Below are 18,570 nucleotides of genomic sequence, written 5' to 3' on the forward strand. Positions count from 1 at the left end.
TCATTTCAACCTGGTAACACCGCCATTTTGAAATCGCCCGAAGTTTCTTTCCGTGGAGCGTGGAGTGTGTGTGTAAGTGTGAGAGCAAGAAAGTTCCGGTCACACGTGTACCTCTGTTTCTGGTGATTTTAGTAAAATTTCTTGTGTTTTAAGGTAATTTAACTCCTCTTGTTACAGTGCGCTTGCTTTTACGTCTTCTGTCATAGTTGGAAATTAGGAATTCCTTACTTTCTTCGCAGAAGAATGACCCTCGTTCTTCCATCCGCATGGCCTCCATTTTCGAGCCGGCGTCTATCGACGGTTATCGGACCATCGTTTTTTCCAATACGAAACCTAATTAGCTTTAACGAAAGTTTGTTTCACTTCAGGCACTTCCTACCATCTCCAGTGTCTAAGGTTTTGCCAATGCCTTACTCTCCCAATCCTTCTTTTAGCTCGCGATTTTCCGCCTGTATTGTTCTCGCCGTAATGGCGTCCTATCTCAGCCCTCGCAGCGGCCTCACCTTACCGGGCTGTAGGAATATTCCACGAAAATACTACAAATTTACCGGCTAACTTAGCTCTTGGTTTATTTCATCATCTAGTTTTATAAGTTTCTTGTTCGCAAACAAGTCAAGGTTACTTCTGGTAGTTTTTGGCACAAATTCTCTGAGCATCACCCTGAGAAGCCCATTGCCTTTTCGTAGGTCACTATTCTCTTCCTCTCAGTTGGAGCTGATTACTGATACCTTCCAAATTTCTCAGCAGTTTCCCCCGCAATATAAGAGACTCAACTAAATTTGGCGGAAGCCGGCTCCTGTTGTTGAGTTCTTTTCTTTTCCTACTGTCCTCCTTTTCTCTCCATACTAGGGTTGCCATACCTTACAATTTATTGATCCTGTGTACTTACTGTACTTAATGTATGTATACTTTTATTGCTGTTCTTATTTCTGCATGTTTAATGGTGAAGGTTGCCTTCCCTCCAGAATGTTGATTGTGCGTGAGTAACATGTACTTAAGTGACATCTTGGGAAGTTGGTCCTGCCAATCCTGGCAGTTTTCAGAGCTAGTTTTGAGTTCTGACTGAGGCTAAAGTATTTATCTCAGTGTCAGTTTTTTTTTTCATACTTTCCCACTTGATTATTCTAACCCTCCCTGTTCTTTAATGTTACTATGCGTAGATTTTCTTTTTCCACAATTGCTAGGCTGTTTACCTGTGTGCATCCCACTCTTCCTTTACGTAGTACCCTCACTTCTTACTTATTTGGCGCTCATTTTTTTCCCCTCATTGACAAAGCTTTTCTGCTTGGAATATAAAGCTAGTCGGGAAACAATTTAATCCCGCTCCTCCACTATTTTTTTTTACCTCTGTTTGAGGACCATTTGTTCTTAAGGCAAGTGTCCTATTAATGTATTGAAATGCAATGCTGAACATAACTTGTGTCACATTTCCAAGTTCCTTTGTGAATAAAAAGTACCCTTTTAAGGAGGAAATATTTGATCAGCATTTTGATTTGTTTGATGTTTGCAGGAACTGTATTAAAAATTAATCATGGTCCTCGTTCCTGCGAAAACAACAAAACGGAAAACTACTGTAGCTCAATCTTCTCCTGCTAAAAAAACCAAAGTTACTCCTGCCAAGAAAGGAGCTGCTGCCAAAACAAAAGGTAATAAAAAGAATGACAAAAAGCCTTTAAAATTTTAAATCCCTCCCACTCATCTTCTTAAATTAGTTCAACGTAGATCAGAGATTCTTACCAGAAATCTTGACTACTCCATTCTAATATGGACATTCTTTCCTTCTACATCAGCAGATTCTAGGTGTGGATGATAGGTGGTAGGTTGTCTCAGCCATTCCATCTGTAAGCAAGACAACCTTAAGTCACTGTGCCGTACAGCAAGAATTTTAAATTTTTCCCAGTCGTTAATCCATCTTTTGTTAGTTATTAGTGACTTGTGTATGATCTCCATGGAGAAAATTTGTTTATTAAGTTTCTCTTGTACCAAGCTATTCTCAATCGTTAGTGATTCCGTGAATTTTCAGTTCCTTACCTTATAGTGAGCAATGCGGTATTTGCTTTCCTCTTGTCATTGGTTTTGTATGTCACACTACGTCATGAACAGAAATTTTCTTGGTGGCAAATTTTAATTAGTAGGTTACAACTTAGTTTTATTTAACTTCATATTTTGTTTAGAGGGGTTATTTTCATTCATGCTCAGAAGAGTTCATTCTCGTACCAGACAATGATCATCTATTTTCTGGATTATTATTGATCGATAAATGATGATGTCAATTGAATGTATTTCTGCTAAATGAAGCCAGAGACAGAAGGGAAAGAAGTAGTGATGGCGATTCTTGGATCGATCTTTCAAAAGATCGATTCTCTGAGATCAAAAGATCGATAAGATCGAATCGATTCTTTCCCGCCGATCTTTCGCGTGGATCGATTCTTTCAACCTAGAATTGGATCGAAAGAATCGGTTTCTATCATTCCTAACTTTTGGTTTCTTTTCTCCTAGAACCTATCAACTTGATTGAAAATGAGGACAAACATTTTTTCTGAGAGCTTATCGCACATAATCCTGCTCAATTTCCTTCCTATGAGTCCCGATCTTCTCCGATTCTTTTCAGCTCTTTTTGCTTATACACAAAAGATCGAATCGGATCGGTTCGGGAACGATCATGTCACGTGACGATTCGTGTAGATCGGATCGGAAAAGATCGGATCGGGAAGATCGGATCGGAAAGATCGGAAACATCACGATTCCATCGGAGAAAATGAAAATACTAGATAGGATCGATTTCAATCAAAAATCTTCACACACTGATTACTATTCTGTGATCAACTATTATCAGACAAATGATTTATATTCATCCATTATACGTTTGTTTACAAATCCACTCCATGATGCACTAAAAGATCGTCACGTGACGATCTTGAATCAATTCAGAATCGTCACATGACAAATTTAAGCATATGTTATTGGCTCATTTTGAAAGTTCAGATCGGCGGGAAAGATCGGATCGTTGGATCGATCTTTTGAAAGATCGATTCTTTTGACCCGATCTTTGAATCGGATCGATTCTCCCTAGCCGATTCAGATCGATCCAGGAGAATCGATTCTCAGTCGAAGAATCGCCATCACTAGAAAGAAGGGATGTGCTTGTTTGTTTACTTTTGGTTTGATGGTGTTTTTGCATCACTACAATCCACATGAAAACATCTGACTGTTGCAGAAGCAAGAACACAAGCTTGGACAGGTTTTTTAATACCTTCAAACCTTGTACTTAATTCCTCTATTTTTAGCCACACAGAAATCACAACCTTTTAAAAGTTGCGGATCATGATTGATGAGTAGTGTTTTATGATACGATCACTAAACGGACGTTTTCAAGATGAATAGTAGTGAACAACGGTCTGTGTAGAAGCCAAAATTCATTGTCTGCGCTTGCAAACGGAAAATAAACAAGGGCCAACTTACCTGACGATACCTCTAGTTGTTCCTATTCCTCGGAAATGGGCACTGCTGTATTTTTCCTCTTAAGGAAGCAACCCTCTTGGCAAATTTATTAAGAAGGAATGAGATTCTTTTGCAGCCTATTTATCAGGGGTGAAATGGTTGAGTATTTAAAACTTGGTCATACTCAGATCTAAATCTGGGTGGGACACTAGCGATCTCTCCTTGTAAGAAAATAAAGTAACCATAGTTCTTGCTAGATGCTTGGGTAAGTGTCTCATCTGAAAGTTGAGATTGTTCCATGTTAGTATTGATTAAAATAATTTCTTTCCGCAGCTGGAGCTAAAAGAGGCTCGCCCAACAAGAACAACGCTGAAGATGAAGAAAACGAAGAAGTAGAAGAACAGACTGAAGAAGTTGAGGAAGAAGGTATTGATAGAGCTTTTTTTTGAGTCAATGTATTTTCGCTTGCATTAGGTGGCTATACATTGTCACACATACCAACAATGACTTAACTCCAGTCTAGATTTTTAATTTTCTCAATTCGTAGTATATTATCACCCGAAAGTAAACCATCTTGTTCAGTTTTTGAATCTCATCAAAATCTTTAGGAGCCATCATGGCCAGCATGTTGAAAATTTAAGAACCATCAGGGTTCATTCAGGAGCAAAAGCGCTTTTTCCTTTTTTTCTGAGAAATTAAGATTAACGATATGGTAAGTATTGTTTGGGATGTCAGAAATAGTTTTATTGTTGTGACTCAGCAGGGTCGTATTTCCTCCGATAGCAATCGCACTTTTAAGGAATATTTATATTAGTAGCGCATGCTCATTTATGCGCCAACTTTAGCCGCACCTTCAATTATTTAGGCGCATACAGCGCATGGCGCCTGTGGGATTTAAACACTGATATTAGTTCTTCCTATTTCTACTAGTCCAGGGGTGTGCAAAATGCCCGATCCCTGAATGGTAGTGAAATGAACACTGGTCGCATTTTGTGGAACATAAGCGAGGGAGCTTACTTTACCTTTTGAATTTCATTGCACAGTGAATCTCAGTGTTAATTTTTAATTAGAGAAAATAATCTTAAAACCTTCAAGACTCCTGATGTAATCATGTTAAAATGATATTTTTCTCTTTCTTAGGTTCAGGAAATGAAGAAGAAGTTAAGGAAGAAGGCGATGAGGGTGACGAAAATGAGGAAGGTGACGAAGAAGGTAATGAAGAGGGAGACGAGCAGGAGAATGCAGGTGAAACCACAGCTGAAGGTGAGGGTGAAACCAAAACAGAGCCAGCCCCATCACTAATTAAAAAAGGAACTGGACCATCTAAGCTAGAGGCCTACGTTTTCCAGAACCTCAACCCACAGTAAGTTCAGCTTGTGCCATTGAGCCTCTGGTAAAATGTGCTATCCTTGAAAATATGTGAACCATGTAACAGCTAAATTTTTTTAAGATAACTCCTTGACTGCTACCAGCTTGACGCTATCAGTAAAAGTAAACTTGTCACTACAAAAAAATACAATGTTTAGTAAAATTTTGTGCCAGTGAAATTGGAAATGGCCTTGATTGTCATTCAGTCCTACTGAGATCAGCCTTATTTTCAGGCCTCATACTTCTAAGGCCAACACCAAACATATAACCATTTCTTTAAATCAATAAGTTTTTTCAGATAAAACCTTAGCCCTCTGTAAATAAGCATAAGTTTCTTTAAAACACCATTTCAGGTGATGAGATCTGCATTGGATGTACTTAAAGTTAAAATTATAGTACAAATCTCTGCTCTATTTTAAAGACGATGATTGTTATTATTATTTGACAGTAGAAGTGAACAATTCAACTGTGTGAATTCACTAAAGAAAATTATCATAGTCTTATTTTGTTTAGAACGACAAATTCTTTCTGTTTTTCTTTCTTGTTTCTTTTGCATGATTCTGAACAACCAATGAGAAAGCGAATTCCAATTTTAGGTTAGAAAACAGCGTTGTCCTGGGCAACAACATAAAAACGACTTGCCATTGAGCACGTTGCAGTTGTTGTACAACAATGTTGCCGCGGGGGTTCCCAAATTTTGTGCGTGAAAATAAGCCCTGCCCCCACAACACAAAATAACTTCGAACAAAATGTGTTTGTTGCTTGTTTCCCCAACATGTTCCGAGTGTTGCCTCCGAACAAAATACTATTCATCAAGTTTCCAAATTTTTTCCTATTCTGCAGTCAAAAGAAAGTTTCTTAATTTTTTCTCTCTCATTTTCTTTTCAGCACCTCCATTGCTGATGTACATAGAGTCTTGAGAGCCAACTCAATTGACACAGGACTTGTGAATGCCAGCATTGTAGTAGAATTTAAACCAAATGTACCTAAGGTAAGCCGAAGAAGTCAATTGTTTTGAAAGTAAAGACTCTTTCGTTGATAATTTTACATCTGAATGCTGCTATTAGTAAGGAATTTAAACGTTTTTCATCAATGCATCTAGTCTCTTCAATCACTTTGCAACCACCGTAGTCAATCAAGCACATGCACTTGAAGGAGGTCTTCTGTTTCCTCATGTGGAAGCCAACCTGTGAATTATCATAGTTTTTCAAATTAGTAACTGAATAAATATTTTTTCCTTTGCAGCCCGACTGATAAAAAGTAGTACTTGCTCAACAAATATGTTCATTCTTTTTGTTACTTATTTCCCTTGACTATTTCCAGAATTTCTTGGAAAGTGCTGCAAAAATTACATTTGGCGGTGAGAATGAAAAGTTCACGGTCGGGAAATACAAGCCTTTGGAAATCAGTGAATACATTGACAATATCCCCCCACCTTCAGTTAACTTTAAGCAGTGGCTTAAGATCTCAGTACTCGACCTCGATGAAGGGTAAGTTTCATCATCAAATATACTTGCTGGCTAATTTTCGTAACAGTTTCAGGAAAAATGGATGTTCTTTAATTTGCTGTATGCATTGCCATTTGTGAAAGAATTGATCAGTAAACCAAGTTGGAATGAAAGAAGTTTCAGGTCCTCCTCTAAAATCATGTGCATGATAGAATATCTACCTCTTAAACCTCGAAGCATGTTTACATGCAGTCGACTGGCACTGAAATTTTCAGTCCTTTGGAGAAAAAATGTGCAATTTTTTTTCACAGTGAAATAACTTAAAAATGATGAAGCATTTAAACGGTAGGAACTTCAAAAATCTATGCCTCCAAATTTTTTGTAGAGAAAAATGGGTAGCAAGTCTCCTTCTATTTTAAGCGCTCTGTTAAATTCTTTCCTATAAATCCCTATAACAGTATACAGCGATCATCAGTCATTTCCTGCCCACTCTTTTGAGGATTTTCATTGAAGAATTTCCCACTATTACTGATATTCAAATGGGACTTTCTACCTACTGTTCTCTTGAGAAAATTATCGAGAATAAATTTTTCAAGTCTATAACTTGCAAATGTTTCTTCTTTTCTGAGGTTTTTTACTGACCGGTAAGAAAGCGGTTTTCTTTACTGCTGAAATTAGCAGAACCCCGGATGCCCAAACAACGAAATTGGGTAAAGTATAACTGTAAAGTAAACTCAAATTATCATTTGAGAACAATTATTTGTCGCACATAAATGTGGGCTAAGATTAACAGAAATACCCGAAGCAGTGTTCTGGATAAAATGAGTTAGGAGTAGTTAAATTCAACAATGTAGTCGTAATTTTTTTGTGTCAAAAATTGAAAGTTGAGAAACAATTTTTGAACATGAAAATGCAATAGACTGCAGGAGCATAATGTACAGCTCTTGGCTGCCCCGCAGCATAATACAATTTTAAGAAAGATTTATTCTCTCTAATAGTGCACCACAGTAAAAATTAAAACATATGAGGCTGGTGACAGTTGTTTTATAAAAAGTCACTCAAGTTGAAGCTTTTCGAGAAGAAAAACACATACTAAAATGAGGCTGACTTTATCTCACCGCTTCCTCAAACTATGTCAACTGTAAGAGAACCTCAGTTAAGATTCATAACTCCCTCAACTACTACAACTTGTCCCTCACTACGAACTGTTTCGAACCGAACTGAGATTACATAATAAGACTTCCTAAGCATTCATTCTTAATCGTCTTCTTTAATCAATCATATTCTTTTGGTTCCAGAACTACTAAAGAGGAAGTAAAAGAAATAGTTGAGAATGTCGTCGGCGAGGAAGTGAAAGTAGAAACTGGAAATGCCACATCCATGGTCATCACTTTCCAATCAGAAAAATCCTTTGGTGTAAGTATTTGCAGAATGCCTCTGTCGAGTATTCATGTGTAATATTTTCCAATTCAGTCACCTTCATACCATGGAGGTACATTATTTAATAAATTAAGATCCAGCTGCTTGAGATTTTGTAGACAAACGGAAGTCATTGGTATCGTGTTCATGGGCGTAATTGATTCAAACAAGATAGGAAGAAAGTATGTAAAATGAGTGAGTGTTTACTACTGTTCTACGGAAAAAATTTGTATGAACATTTGAGTGTTGCCAAATTTCCTCTGATATAATGTTCATTTTTGAAGAGAGTTCTCTTGAAATTTTCAGATCGTTAAGATCTGATAGTTGGTGTAAGTGACTGTCAAATTCAAGAAAAAATATTCTCTTATTCCTTGAAAATTCATATTTTATCAAAGGAAACTTTGCTTCATCTGAAGATTCATATGACATTCTTCTTTCAGGGTTGCCACTGTTGGGGAGTACCAGAAAAACCCGGGAATATTAGGGAATTTGAAAAAATCTGGGAAAACATGGAAATGTTATGGTAAATGAGGAACGTGTTGTATTAGAGCTATTCCAAATTATTTCTGTTTTACCCAAATTCTGCCAAATTTCAGCATTGTAACCTTGGTTGTACTTATGAATCAAGAACTCTACCGCAAGGTGCTCAGAGTACCTCAGAAATTTTGACCATGTTAAAACTTTTATCATGTGTTGGTTTTTAATTGGACTGTGTTTTTTCCCCCAGAAACTCCTAGTTCATGATGATCTGAAAGTCAAAGACAAAGCTGTCCGGCTGAAGATCCCATTCGTAACCAACATCACACGGAACAACAACCGACGCTCAGATTTCAGCCCAAGGAAAAACGGTGTCTCCGGCAGCCCAATCCGAGGTGGTCGAGGAGGTAACGTTGGAGGTGGTTTTGGCGGTGGACGAGGAGGCGGTGGTTTCTTCGGTGGCCCGAAGCGCGGTGGTCGTGGAGCAGCCCGAATGGGCGGTGGCTACGGTGGATATGGTGGTTACATGCGTCCTTACTAAATTTAGAGCTAGGTTATTTATTGTATTGTAAGCTTTTATACTTGTGATTCAATTATCCTCTTTTATAATTTGAAGTAGCTCTAAGTCAATCTACCGCGCGGTTCTTGCAATATCACTGTAACTTTGCCTAGCTCAGAGGTGTGAAGCAGTGTTGCGTGAAGAATTTCGAAGGTGAGGGTCCGACCTAGCCTATGTTGAACATAGTGCATATTTGTCAACTGGGATGAGAGAATAGTAACTTGTTTTCTTTCTATCGGGTCAATTACAATCAAGCTGATAAAAAGTTTTTCAATTTATCAGTTCAGTGGGTAAAATGCAACTTTTAAAGAAGTTTTCTCTCAGTGATCGACTCATTCCAATTTTTTTTTTACCAAGTCACATAAACTCAGAATTATTTGTGTAATCTCTGCAGAAGGTAGCCCACTAAGGCAAAATGAAAGTAAAATTTGACAAGTTTAGTTGAGGCTATCAGTATGCGAAAGAAACTTGTCCACAATCTGGATGTTCTCAGTAAATGATTCATAATGTACTTAACTCGCATTTTTTTAAACAACCAGTTATTTTCTTATGAGGTTGTACAAAAATTGAGTAAATGGATTCATTATATTCGTGGAGGTCCTTATATTCTTCATGGAATATTATGTTTCTTAAGGTCCTCTGAGCAAGATTGGATCAAGTCAAATTTTACTCTCGTCCCAGAGAATTCTTTCCTTTTCTCTCCCTCGTAATTCTTTTAGCAATATAATTACGTGATTAAATATTTGACTTTCAAGTGGATTATTCAATGATTTCCTGTGGTTTGTCCAAATATTTTAACGGTAAATCTGATTTTCTTGTATTTTTTACCACTCATCCCCTGTTGTGAATTTGACCATTCATGTTATTTTAATGCTCAGTTCCTGTGAGAGATAATTTACAGAAATGTTAATCTCAAGCTCAGGCTCTAATTTGCAGATATTAAACCTTGACCAGAATCCATCTATTTGTTTTCTTGAACTTGACGCAGTGGTAGTAATCCTAAAATGTCTGGTGTTCCTAGACGTGAGATAATCATTATTTTATCTATCTAGAAATATAAAAAAATCACTCCATTCGTCTCATTTGTATTCGGCAGACAAATTTTTACAATGAGGAAAGGTGGAGCAAAGCGTGGGAGGAAAGCGGATTGTACATTTACTAATCAGCTTTGTAAAATTGTTCCAGCACAGGTGGTTCCTCTTTGATCACTGTAAACAGATGAAATTTTTGAATATTTCAGAAAAGGTTATTGAAATCCACTCAATAATATTATGAAGCAGTACATTTTTCCTTTCTTTCAAATCTCTCCTCCTTTTGATCCACCTTTGCTTTCTGTAAAATTTGCTCCATTGTGAAGAATCAATTACTCTCATTTTAATTAAGTGTTCTGTCCTCTAAGTCTTAGAAAGTGAATAATTTAGTCGCCATGATGCAAGTAGGGTATACAATTCTCAATGTATTATGTAAGTCGAATTTTATTTTAATTAAACCTATCTGTAGACTAATTTGATGTGTAACAATCCATATGTCAAGTTCATTAAAAATCACATTTCAGTTCATTTGTAATCAAGTTTACCTTTTTTCTCTGTCCCACCCTTTGATTTGGGCCCTTTCTGCTTTAGAACTCTTTTTCTTTTGGCATGGATGTTGTCCCATCGACGCTGAAATCTTCTTCTTTTTTTTCTCTCTTTTGCAATTTTTAAGCTGCTCTGCAGGCTGATTGATAATTGAAATTCATTGGCTTGCAGTTCTGCTCTCTGCTACCATTTGGCGCAACTTAAAATCTATTTTAGATTTTTCAGTTGTATAAGTGACCAATTTTCTTTTCAAACTTAGGAGGAGGGAACGGTTTTTGTTTTTATTTTAATTTTAAACAGCTCTCTGTTCTTAAGAACGCCTACTTGAAAAAGAATTCTAAATCTGGAATGGAGTCAGTGCTCTTGTTCTTGATGGCAGAGAAATTATGAAGAGGTCACTTTTAAATCTTTCCAAGGGATTGTGGTCCCATCTCATTGCTCAGTTGAATCAGACAAGGCTTACATTTAGTGTAAGGGATTTCAGCAATACATAGTAACAGTCTTTTGCGATGGATATACCCTGAATCTATGAAAACCTGACCAGCAACATTATCATTTCCATCATCATGAATTCCTAACACCCAAATTCTACAATCAATTGGACGTAGATTTTTGTAAGGAACTGTGTCTATAGGTTCTTTACATAGTTCCTTCTAGTAGACTTAAGGGATGGTAAAGTGCAAGATTATCCCTCAAAGGATATTACTTCGAAGTAAAAAAAAAAAAAAAAAAAAAATCCAACTGCATTCATAACACACTGTTTGATATCATTTTAGGTCAAGTTTTTCTACTACCTTCCGCTTTTCCAAATCCCACCTCTTTTTGCACTAGAGAATCCAGTGCATAAGTTCCTCCTCATATCGATGAACCGCTCCTTACTTGCCCTGAGGTTTTGCCTTCATTTTGAGTTTCCACTATTCCTTCTTCCAGAAAAATTAAACATTGCCAAATGTGTACTATTGACCATGAATTTCGTAAATTTTCATTAGGGTTCGTAACCAAAAATGCAAAGGACAATGGACAAATTTCACAATATTCTCTACAAATAAATATTTTATCTGAGGCAACTAGTCGAATTATGTCTTGACCCTTCTTGGTGCGACAAACGACAACAATGATTTTATAAAGCAAAGATTTATTCACTGAAGTGGCAACTTTGTGTTAGCATCAGCTGTCGCTTGGAAATGGCGCATATCATGTTCGAATGTTTTGTTTTCATCCCTTATCAGTCAGGGCGCTTGTCTTGTACTTGTAGGGCAGTAACTCTCTAGCGAGCCAATCGAGCTGAAAATGTTGTTAATAATTTAGTCTCCAATTGTCTTTCTATCAGATAATATTATCTAGTCATTATAAATTGAGTGAAATTTTGAATAGCAATCCTGTGCAATTTTATCATATAACTTCGATCATCTGTGATTTTGATACTTATTCCATGTGACCTTGTTCACCTCGTATCTATTATCATTTTTTTCAGTGAATCACGTCCCCGTCACGTATCTTGCATTTTAGCTACGTTCACTTTGTGTCAAATCACACAATTGATGAAAAATGACTGAGCTAAACACCCAAATATGTACGCCTGCTAGTACTTTGGAGTTCCTAGAAGAAATAGGTAAACTGAAAGTAAGTTTCTTTTCTTCCTACTTTAATCTCTTCAGTTTCTTCTCAGCGGAATGCTCATTCATTTTCTATTCAAGCACTGAGGAAGTTTGCACCTACATTATTTTTCGTGACTAGCTTGAATTAAGATGATTCCATGGCAGGAGGATTACGAGCTAGAGCGACTTGCGATATCTTAATTCCTGGATTAGCTCTGTGTTTGCAGCCAACTGTCATTCTCATTGAATTTTAAGATCATGTTTTTATTGTCAAGAGGCTAAAAAATTTGCCTACCAAATTTAATGAGCTGACACAGCGTAATACAGGCAGAGAATATTTACAGGAAAAATGCAGCATTCGATTGCCGGTTCTAATACCAGTATTGAATACAATATTTTTCCTGTAAACTTTTGGAAATAGTTTAGTATATGGACCGGCCCTGAACATAACCTATATCTCCAGCCCCCTTACGTACATTCGGGAGAAGTGAGAGGGAATGGGGTCCTAGGTGGGGACCCACTAATTTTACAACGAAATAACCGAAAACATTAACTGTCCACTAGCTAAATTTCTAAGGCAGTTTAGAATATGGACTGTTAATGAAAAGAAAGAGGAAGGCAGAAAGTGAGAATGAGGGGTCCACATACTAAACCGCCATAGGAGTTCGGATGATGGGCCACTCACATAAACGACGCAGTGGAACCGTGGTGAAATCAAGTTGCGATACGGGTGCTGCAGTGCCGCAGCGGGCGGGTCGCGTTTTTCAACCGGGGCTCTTGTACTAAACTACTAAAGGAGTTTAGCCAGGCTGTAAAATAGAGAATGTAATTGGTGCAGCGTCCACTTTATGAAAGGAGTTTCTCTTTCAGGCGTTGTGCCCGAAAAGTGATTACGGGTGGCGGCCTTCAGCCGAAAAACGATTACAGCGCTCTCGAGTCGGCGCTGATTGTGAAGAAAAAAATATAAAAGATGAAAATTTGGTGGCGACATGAAAGGGATTTTCCTTTGAAAATCCTGGAAAAGTGGTTGCGGGAGGCGGCTTACAGCCGCAAAGAAAGATAACAACTCTCTCGAGTCGGTGTGGATTGTAAATAAAAAAGAAACTTAGATAGTGAAAAATTTAGTGGCATCATGATGAAGGGGTTGGTCAGATGTGACAAAGCCGGTTCCGCGCAAAATGTGTTGAACCAGAAAGTCAGTGCATAGTCGGCACATTCTGCGGAGACAAGAGACGTAGCTCGCCCTCCCATCGGCAGGAGAGGCCACTCTGTACTACTGTAGCGACGGTCCACATTCTAATCTGCCCAGACAGTTCAGTATGAGAGCGGTTAATCTTTTGAAACTCACGGTATTTTGGAGGGTTTTTTTTTTTTGGGATTGTCAGGCTTTTTTCAAGTGTGTCCCCACCTGGGACCCCATTCCCTCACACTTCTCCCAAATGTGAGTCAGGGGAGGGCGATAAAGGTTATTTTCGAGAACGGTCCATATACTGAACCATAGCCAAATTCTTAGAGGAGTAAATTGAGAAACTTACCTTCCAAGCGAAATTTTGCTTGTGCAGTTATAATCATTGATGATCTTTTATCTTTTACAGCACCTGAAAAGGACTGGATGGGTGTTGAGAAAAGTCGATGACCCAGAAACTGTTTCGGGACACATGTATAGAATGGCTACCATGACATTTCTTATAGATGATGCCAGTGAGCTAGACAAGAATAAGTAAGACTCTTTATGTTATTCATTTTTTCCTATTTATATTATTATTCTACACTTTAGAAGAAGTAAACCTCTTTCGTTTGATGTTATCATTTTAGAGCCTAGGAAAAATTAGTATTTTCTTTTGTAAGTTTTCAAAAAATCTGTGCATGCGCCATGAGTTTTAAAATAAATTATGTGACACAGCGGTCATCCAAAAAGTCTGTTGAGATTCAATAAAACTAATTGTACTCATTTGCATTTCAGTTAAATTTCCAGTCTCAGTTTTAGTCTCCTTTAAATTGGACTGCATTTTGCAATTTGGAACTATAAATCCTGGCTCTTCTGGAAAAACACTTATGTGCATAGGGGAACTAATGGCACATATGTTGTTTTTAAACCGGGCTAGAATTTATAGTTCCTAATTGCACAATGTAGTCCAATTAAGATTCCTTATCTACCTTTTGCCTAGTGCCAAGCAAGAATGTTAGGGATATGGGATGAATTTTAGTGTGCTCCTCTAGTCTATTGTAGCATTCTTTTCTTTTGCCACCTCTAGCCCTGCCAGCATCCCCAAATTTTAGTTTCCCCAACGACTGCCCCTGTCCACCTTCTTTTTGAAACTGCTTAGATTCCCCTGGGAGCTGATTGCTGAAATTAAGAGACAAAGCAATAGACAAAGAAGACATATGGAGTCAGGAGCGATCCTATTGGTTGAAATTGGTGGTTCTTATAGACTGAAGGAAAACATTATGGACTAATTTTATGGTCGCTCGTCTGGTGCTGTTAGTTACCTCCTTCTATTACCTACCTCCTTTGTCCATTGCAACCACCTGTTTTTACCAGTAGGATCCCTCAATATCCTTTTTGTTTCTTTTGTCTACTGCTTTGTCTACCCATTTCAATAATCAGCCCACAGAATTTCCAGCATCACCTCAGGAGTGTGCAATAGAAATTTCCTCTCACTTGCTTTTTACTCTGCCTCCCTTTGATTTCATTAATTAAACGGAAAAGAACATGATACAACAGAATATGTGTACGTTTTACTTTTACAAAGGACTTAGAAAAAAATTAAGATGAAATAAAAGTGATTAATGATGTATGTAAGCACAAGAGTTTGGCTCTGATTGTCTATGATTGATGGAATATTTTTGAATGCAAGTAATTTTTTGTCATACAGTTTGGAGAGGAAGGCACAAGAGTCATTGTCTAGTGCAAGTGAGAGGAGCAGGGTCATTACTGCTTTTCTACAGCACCTTTAACAATCAAAGCTGCTTTTATAATAATCTTCACTTTTCATAGATACCTGCAATTTGTGAATAAGAACACGGTTTTGAAAAGTTTTCATCCATTGTATTTTACTGAATAATTATGTTGTTGTTTCTGTCCGATAGATGTATGCAGATGGCATTGATTCATGACATGGCTGAATGTATTGTCGGTGACTTAACTCCCTACTGCGGTGTGTCACCAAGTGAAAAACATCAAAGAGAAGATGATGCCATGACATTATTGTCAAAACTAGTACCTCAGCCGCAAGGCCAAAACATGCTCAACTTATTCAAGGTATGCTTATTTACTCTGTCTATTTTTGGTGGTTTAGATAGTTTATTTAGTCTCCAAGCTTCTTTGAACCTTCGAACAGAGTACTCGGAAAATTTCGTCAAACTCCTGCGAAGGTTCTGACGTCATTCATTACTTTTTTAAAAATTCAAATGGGGACACTATGAAACTTTCACTAAGGTTCCAATAACAACAAAAAAACCAATTAAGGAGAACAATTGTAAAGATTTTTCAAAGAAATGAGACATGTAGCCAGGAGTAATTGGTTACGCTTCAAGGAGTGCCTTCAAGAATCTAAAGGGATTGAGTAATTTTTCTTCAGATTTTGTCAGTGAAGTATGACTTGTGCTTTCTTCACAAATTTGTCGACAATCACTTGTTATCAATCCGATGTATCTGTTTGTTTCAGGAATATGAAAGTCAGATCTCCAAGGAAGCGAAATTTGTAAAAGAGCTTGATAGGCTAGATATGATTCTGCAGGCGTTTGAATATGAGAAGATGCATAAATCTCCTAAAAAGTATGAAGAATTTTTTGATTCTACCCTGGACAAAATCACGCATCCTCTGCTTGTACCCATCAAGGAGGAACTACTTCTTCAGCGGTCGAAATTTCAATAAATTCTTGAAAGCCAAGAATTCATTGTGCGCTGAAGTGTAATCTATGCCTACTTTCAAACCCTTATCAGATCAAAGCTGTAAGATTATTTTCCTGCTTCGTATTCCTTGAACAGATGAATCTATTAAATAAAAGCATAGAGCATTGATACTGCTTCAATTAAGATCTTCATTGATATAGCAGTCGTAATTTTGATACTACGCTTGTTGAATTCCACTGAGTCTATACAGCTGTACATAGTTTGAAAAGTTTCCGAGTCAATATCCATTATCACTTAAGCTTGAGACTTCTCGTTTTATAATTTAATTTCAGATGAGCTTAAATTGATTGTTAGCAAGGGCTTCATTTTGGATGGCTCAACAAAATTAAATTTCAGAAAAATTGCTGAGTAGTGTAGCAGACAATATACACACAATGCATTTACATGTAACACAGCGCAGCTAAGAATCCAAGCCTCACAAAAAATGACATCTTTTGCTTTAACAACTTGTCAAAACCATTTTGGAAACTTTCCTAACTAGAGCTGTCTTGCATATGTCAGTTGAAAGTAGGCACTAATGAAAACGTATATGTACATCAAATTGTAAGTTATAATAAGATCAGTAAAGATCGCTTGAATTACCAATTTTTTTTTTTTTTTTTTTAGAATTTTTTAAGATGCAATATAAGCAATCATATTTTTATGAATTTAATTTACCAAAAACATGTTGGACTCATTCACCTTCTCATACATCCATTATAAATTTGAAACTCTGTTTAATATTTTCTAACAACTTAAGCTCAAGTTACTGCCAAATTTGTACTACGGTTAAACCTATTTCAAACAAAATCATCAAAGACCTTAACATGGGCGTCAGTTTAGTTAAATTGAAGGGACAGGGGTGAAATAATGAAAGGAGGCAAAATTTGCTTGAAAATGGAGTGGCAAAATTCAAGAAATCTTCAGAATACAGCAACAAAATTTACCAAAATGGGCCATCCATTAATTAAGTCACACTATGAAGGGAGAACAGGGGATCTTAGTCTGCAAGACAGATGGTGGGAGGGAGGTTTGATATTGACTGACATCCCTCAAAAATCAATATAGAACACCAATTTTTTGCAAATTTTTTGATAGTTCCATCAGAGCAATTGAATCAGCGGAAATCAGAAATGAGACTTGTTAAGTTTTAACATCAACCGATTTAATTATTTAAATGCGTCTAAAAATAAAATAATCGCCCTTCAGAATACTGCCATACAATATCAATTGTTTACATTAAAATGGCAGAAATGCGTGACATGATAGAGGAGAGGGGGCCTAAAATTCTGAATATCAGTGACATAATTTGTGAACAGCCCCTTAGTGTATGCGATCAAAGTAGCGATGTTCCTGCTGTGTAAACTTGATGCCTTTAGCAATGTCATCTTAATGGATGCCACCTTTGCCACCATTGCATAATATTTTCGAGATTCATTAATTCAAGAAGATTAGTCATTATAAATACTCAAAATGACCAACGATTTGACGAAAATGTTCAACTCAAACAGCTGAAAATTGACCCCAAGTAGCCACACACTATGTATCAGATTTTCACGGCAGAAGTTGATTGTAAGGATGTTTTATGTGAAACACTGATGTTCCTTCGTTCTAATCTTTAACTTCTAACAATTTTGAATTTTCTAATTTTTTCTATATTTCCACATCATTCTAGGGCCAACCACGCATTTAATGAAGTGTCCGGCTACTAAATGGACCACGGCCCCATTTATTTCAATTTTAAACTACAGAACTCACTATTTTAATTTTGTGAGCCGGCCTACCCGTCCTTTTGGGCAATGTCTAATTAGAAGTCTGGCATAAGTCAAAACCGAAGTAAGAATGAAAGATTTATCAGGAAAACTTTTTGTTGTTTTCACACCCGAAGAAATTTCTACGTGAAGGTTGTCTTAAGAGTTGAAAACAGGTGAAAACTATCCAATAGTATTTCAACTGTCCTATTGTTATTTTTTGTTTTCTTTTTCTATCAAATCGAATTAAATTTGATTTTTTTTACCTCTACTTTCAATGGTTCACTGTACCTAAGTTATTTGGATTTTATTAGTTTTAATGAAATCATTCAATTTTGTTCCTGGAATATCTTTTAAGTAACAAAATTTTTTGTAGCCACATTTAGCTTTTAAAGCTTATCTAAGTGCATACTTTGATTCTTACAATCAAAATAAATTTTCCTTTATTTTAATTTTTAATTTTCGACTCATTTTTAGTGGAAAAACCTGGATTAGTAAATATGTGCTGCGCACCCACAATGCGGAGCACGTCTGATGGGAAGAGTAGCCTGATGTTGAAGAGACGGGAAACATGTAAAGCTACTTTTAACACTGGACAAAGATTAGATGGTGGCGTCCTAGACATTTGAATTGGTTTTAGTGCACTGTGGACGAATCCAGGACGCCTGACAAAAAATACTTAGAAGTATAATCACTCACGTTAGCACTATGCTCCGGAAAACTCATGACAGCTTTATTCCTTACACACATACTTTACTGACAAAAGATTGAGATCTCAAGGCCCTGAGGCGGTTAACCACCTGTAGGTCCATTACATAGCTTACACTGAGAAGCTGGAGAAAAAAGAGAGGCAATCATGGTAGAATCATCTTATCTATATTACTTATGATAAAGTAGCGTATTTCACCAGGTGCTACAGACTAAATATTAATTGTTATTGTTACGTATTCTGATGAGCCATGCACTAAGCGCTGCTTCAAGCCAGATGTCTCTATATAATTTAAAGTAATATCCTCACTAACAATCAGTTTCCTTGA

General features: G+C 37.0%; 2 protein-coding genes across 2 annotated transcripts; both read left to right on the forward strand.

Annotated features, from left to right (window-relative positions):
- Positions 1-8: 8 nt before the first annotated feature.
- LOC109034110 (uncharacterized) lies at positions 9-10,278 on the forward strand. Its single transcript, XM_072300098.1, has 8 exons — positions 9-153; positions 1,511-1,646; positions 3,775-3,867; positions 4,582-4,804; positions 5,698-5,800; positions 6,133-6,299; positions 7,556-7,673; positions 8,404-10,278. The coding sequence occupies exons 2-8, from the start codon at positions 1,532-1,534 to the stop codon at positions 8,692-8,694; spliced, it is 1,110 nt and encodes a 369-aa protein (XP_072156199.1). The 5' UTR covers positions 9-153; positions 1,511-1,531; the 3' UTR covers positions 8,695-10,278.
- Positions 10,279-11,496: 1,218 nt separating this feature from the next.
- Positions 11,497-17,992, forward strand: LOC109034127 (5'-deoxynucleotidase HDDC2). Its single transcript, XM_019047091.2, has 4 exons — positions 11,497-11,912; positions 13,483-13,607; positions 14,978-15,149; positions 15,556-17,992. The coding sequence occupies exons 1-4, from the start codon at positions 11,838-11,840 to the stop codon at positions 15,763-15,765; spliced, it is 582 nt and encodes a 193-aa protein (XP_018902636.2). The 5' UTR covers positions 11,497-11,837; the 3' UTR covers positions 15,766-17,992.
- Positions 17,993-18,570: the final 578 nt, after the last annotated feature.

The sequence above is a fragment of the Bemisia tabaci genome, chromosome 4 (assembly GCF_918797505.1).
Source record: "Bemisia tabaci chromosome 4, PGI_BMITA_v3".
Classification (NCBI taxonomy): Eukaryota; Metazoa; Arthropoda; class Insecta; order Hemiptera; family Aleyrodidae; genus Bemisia; species Bemisia tabaci.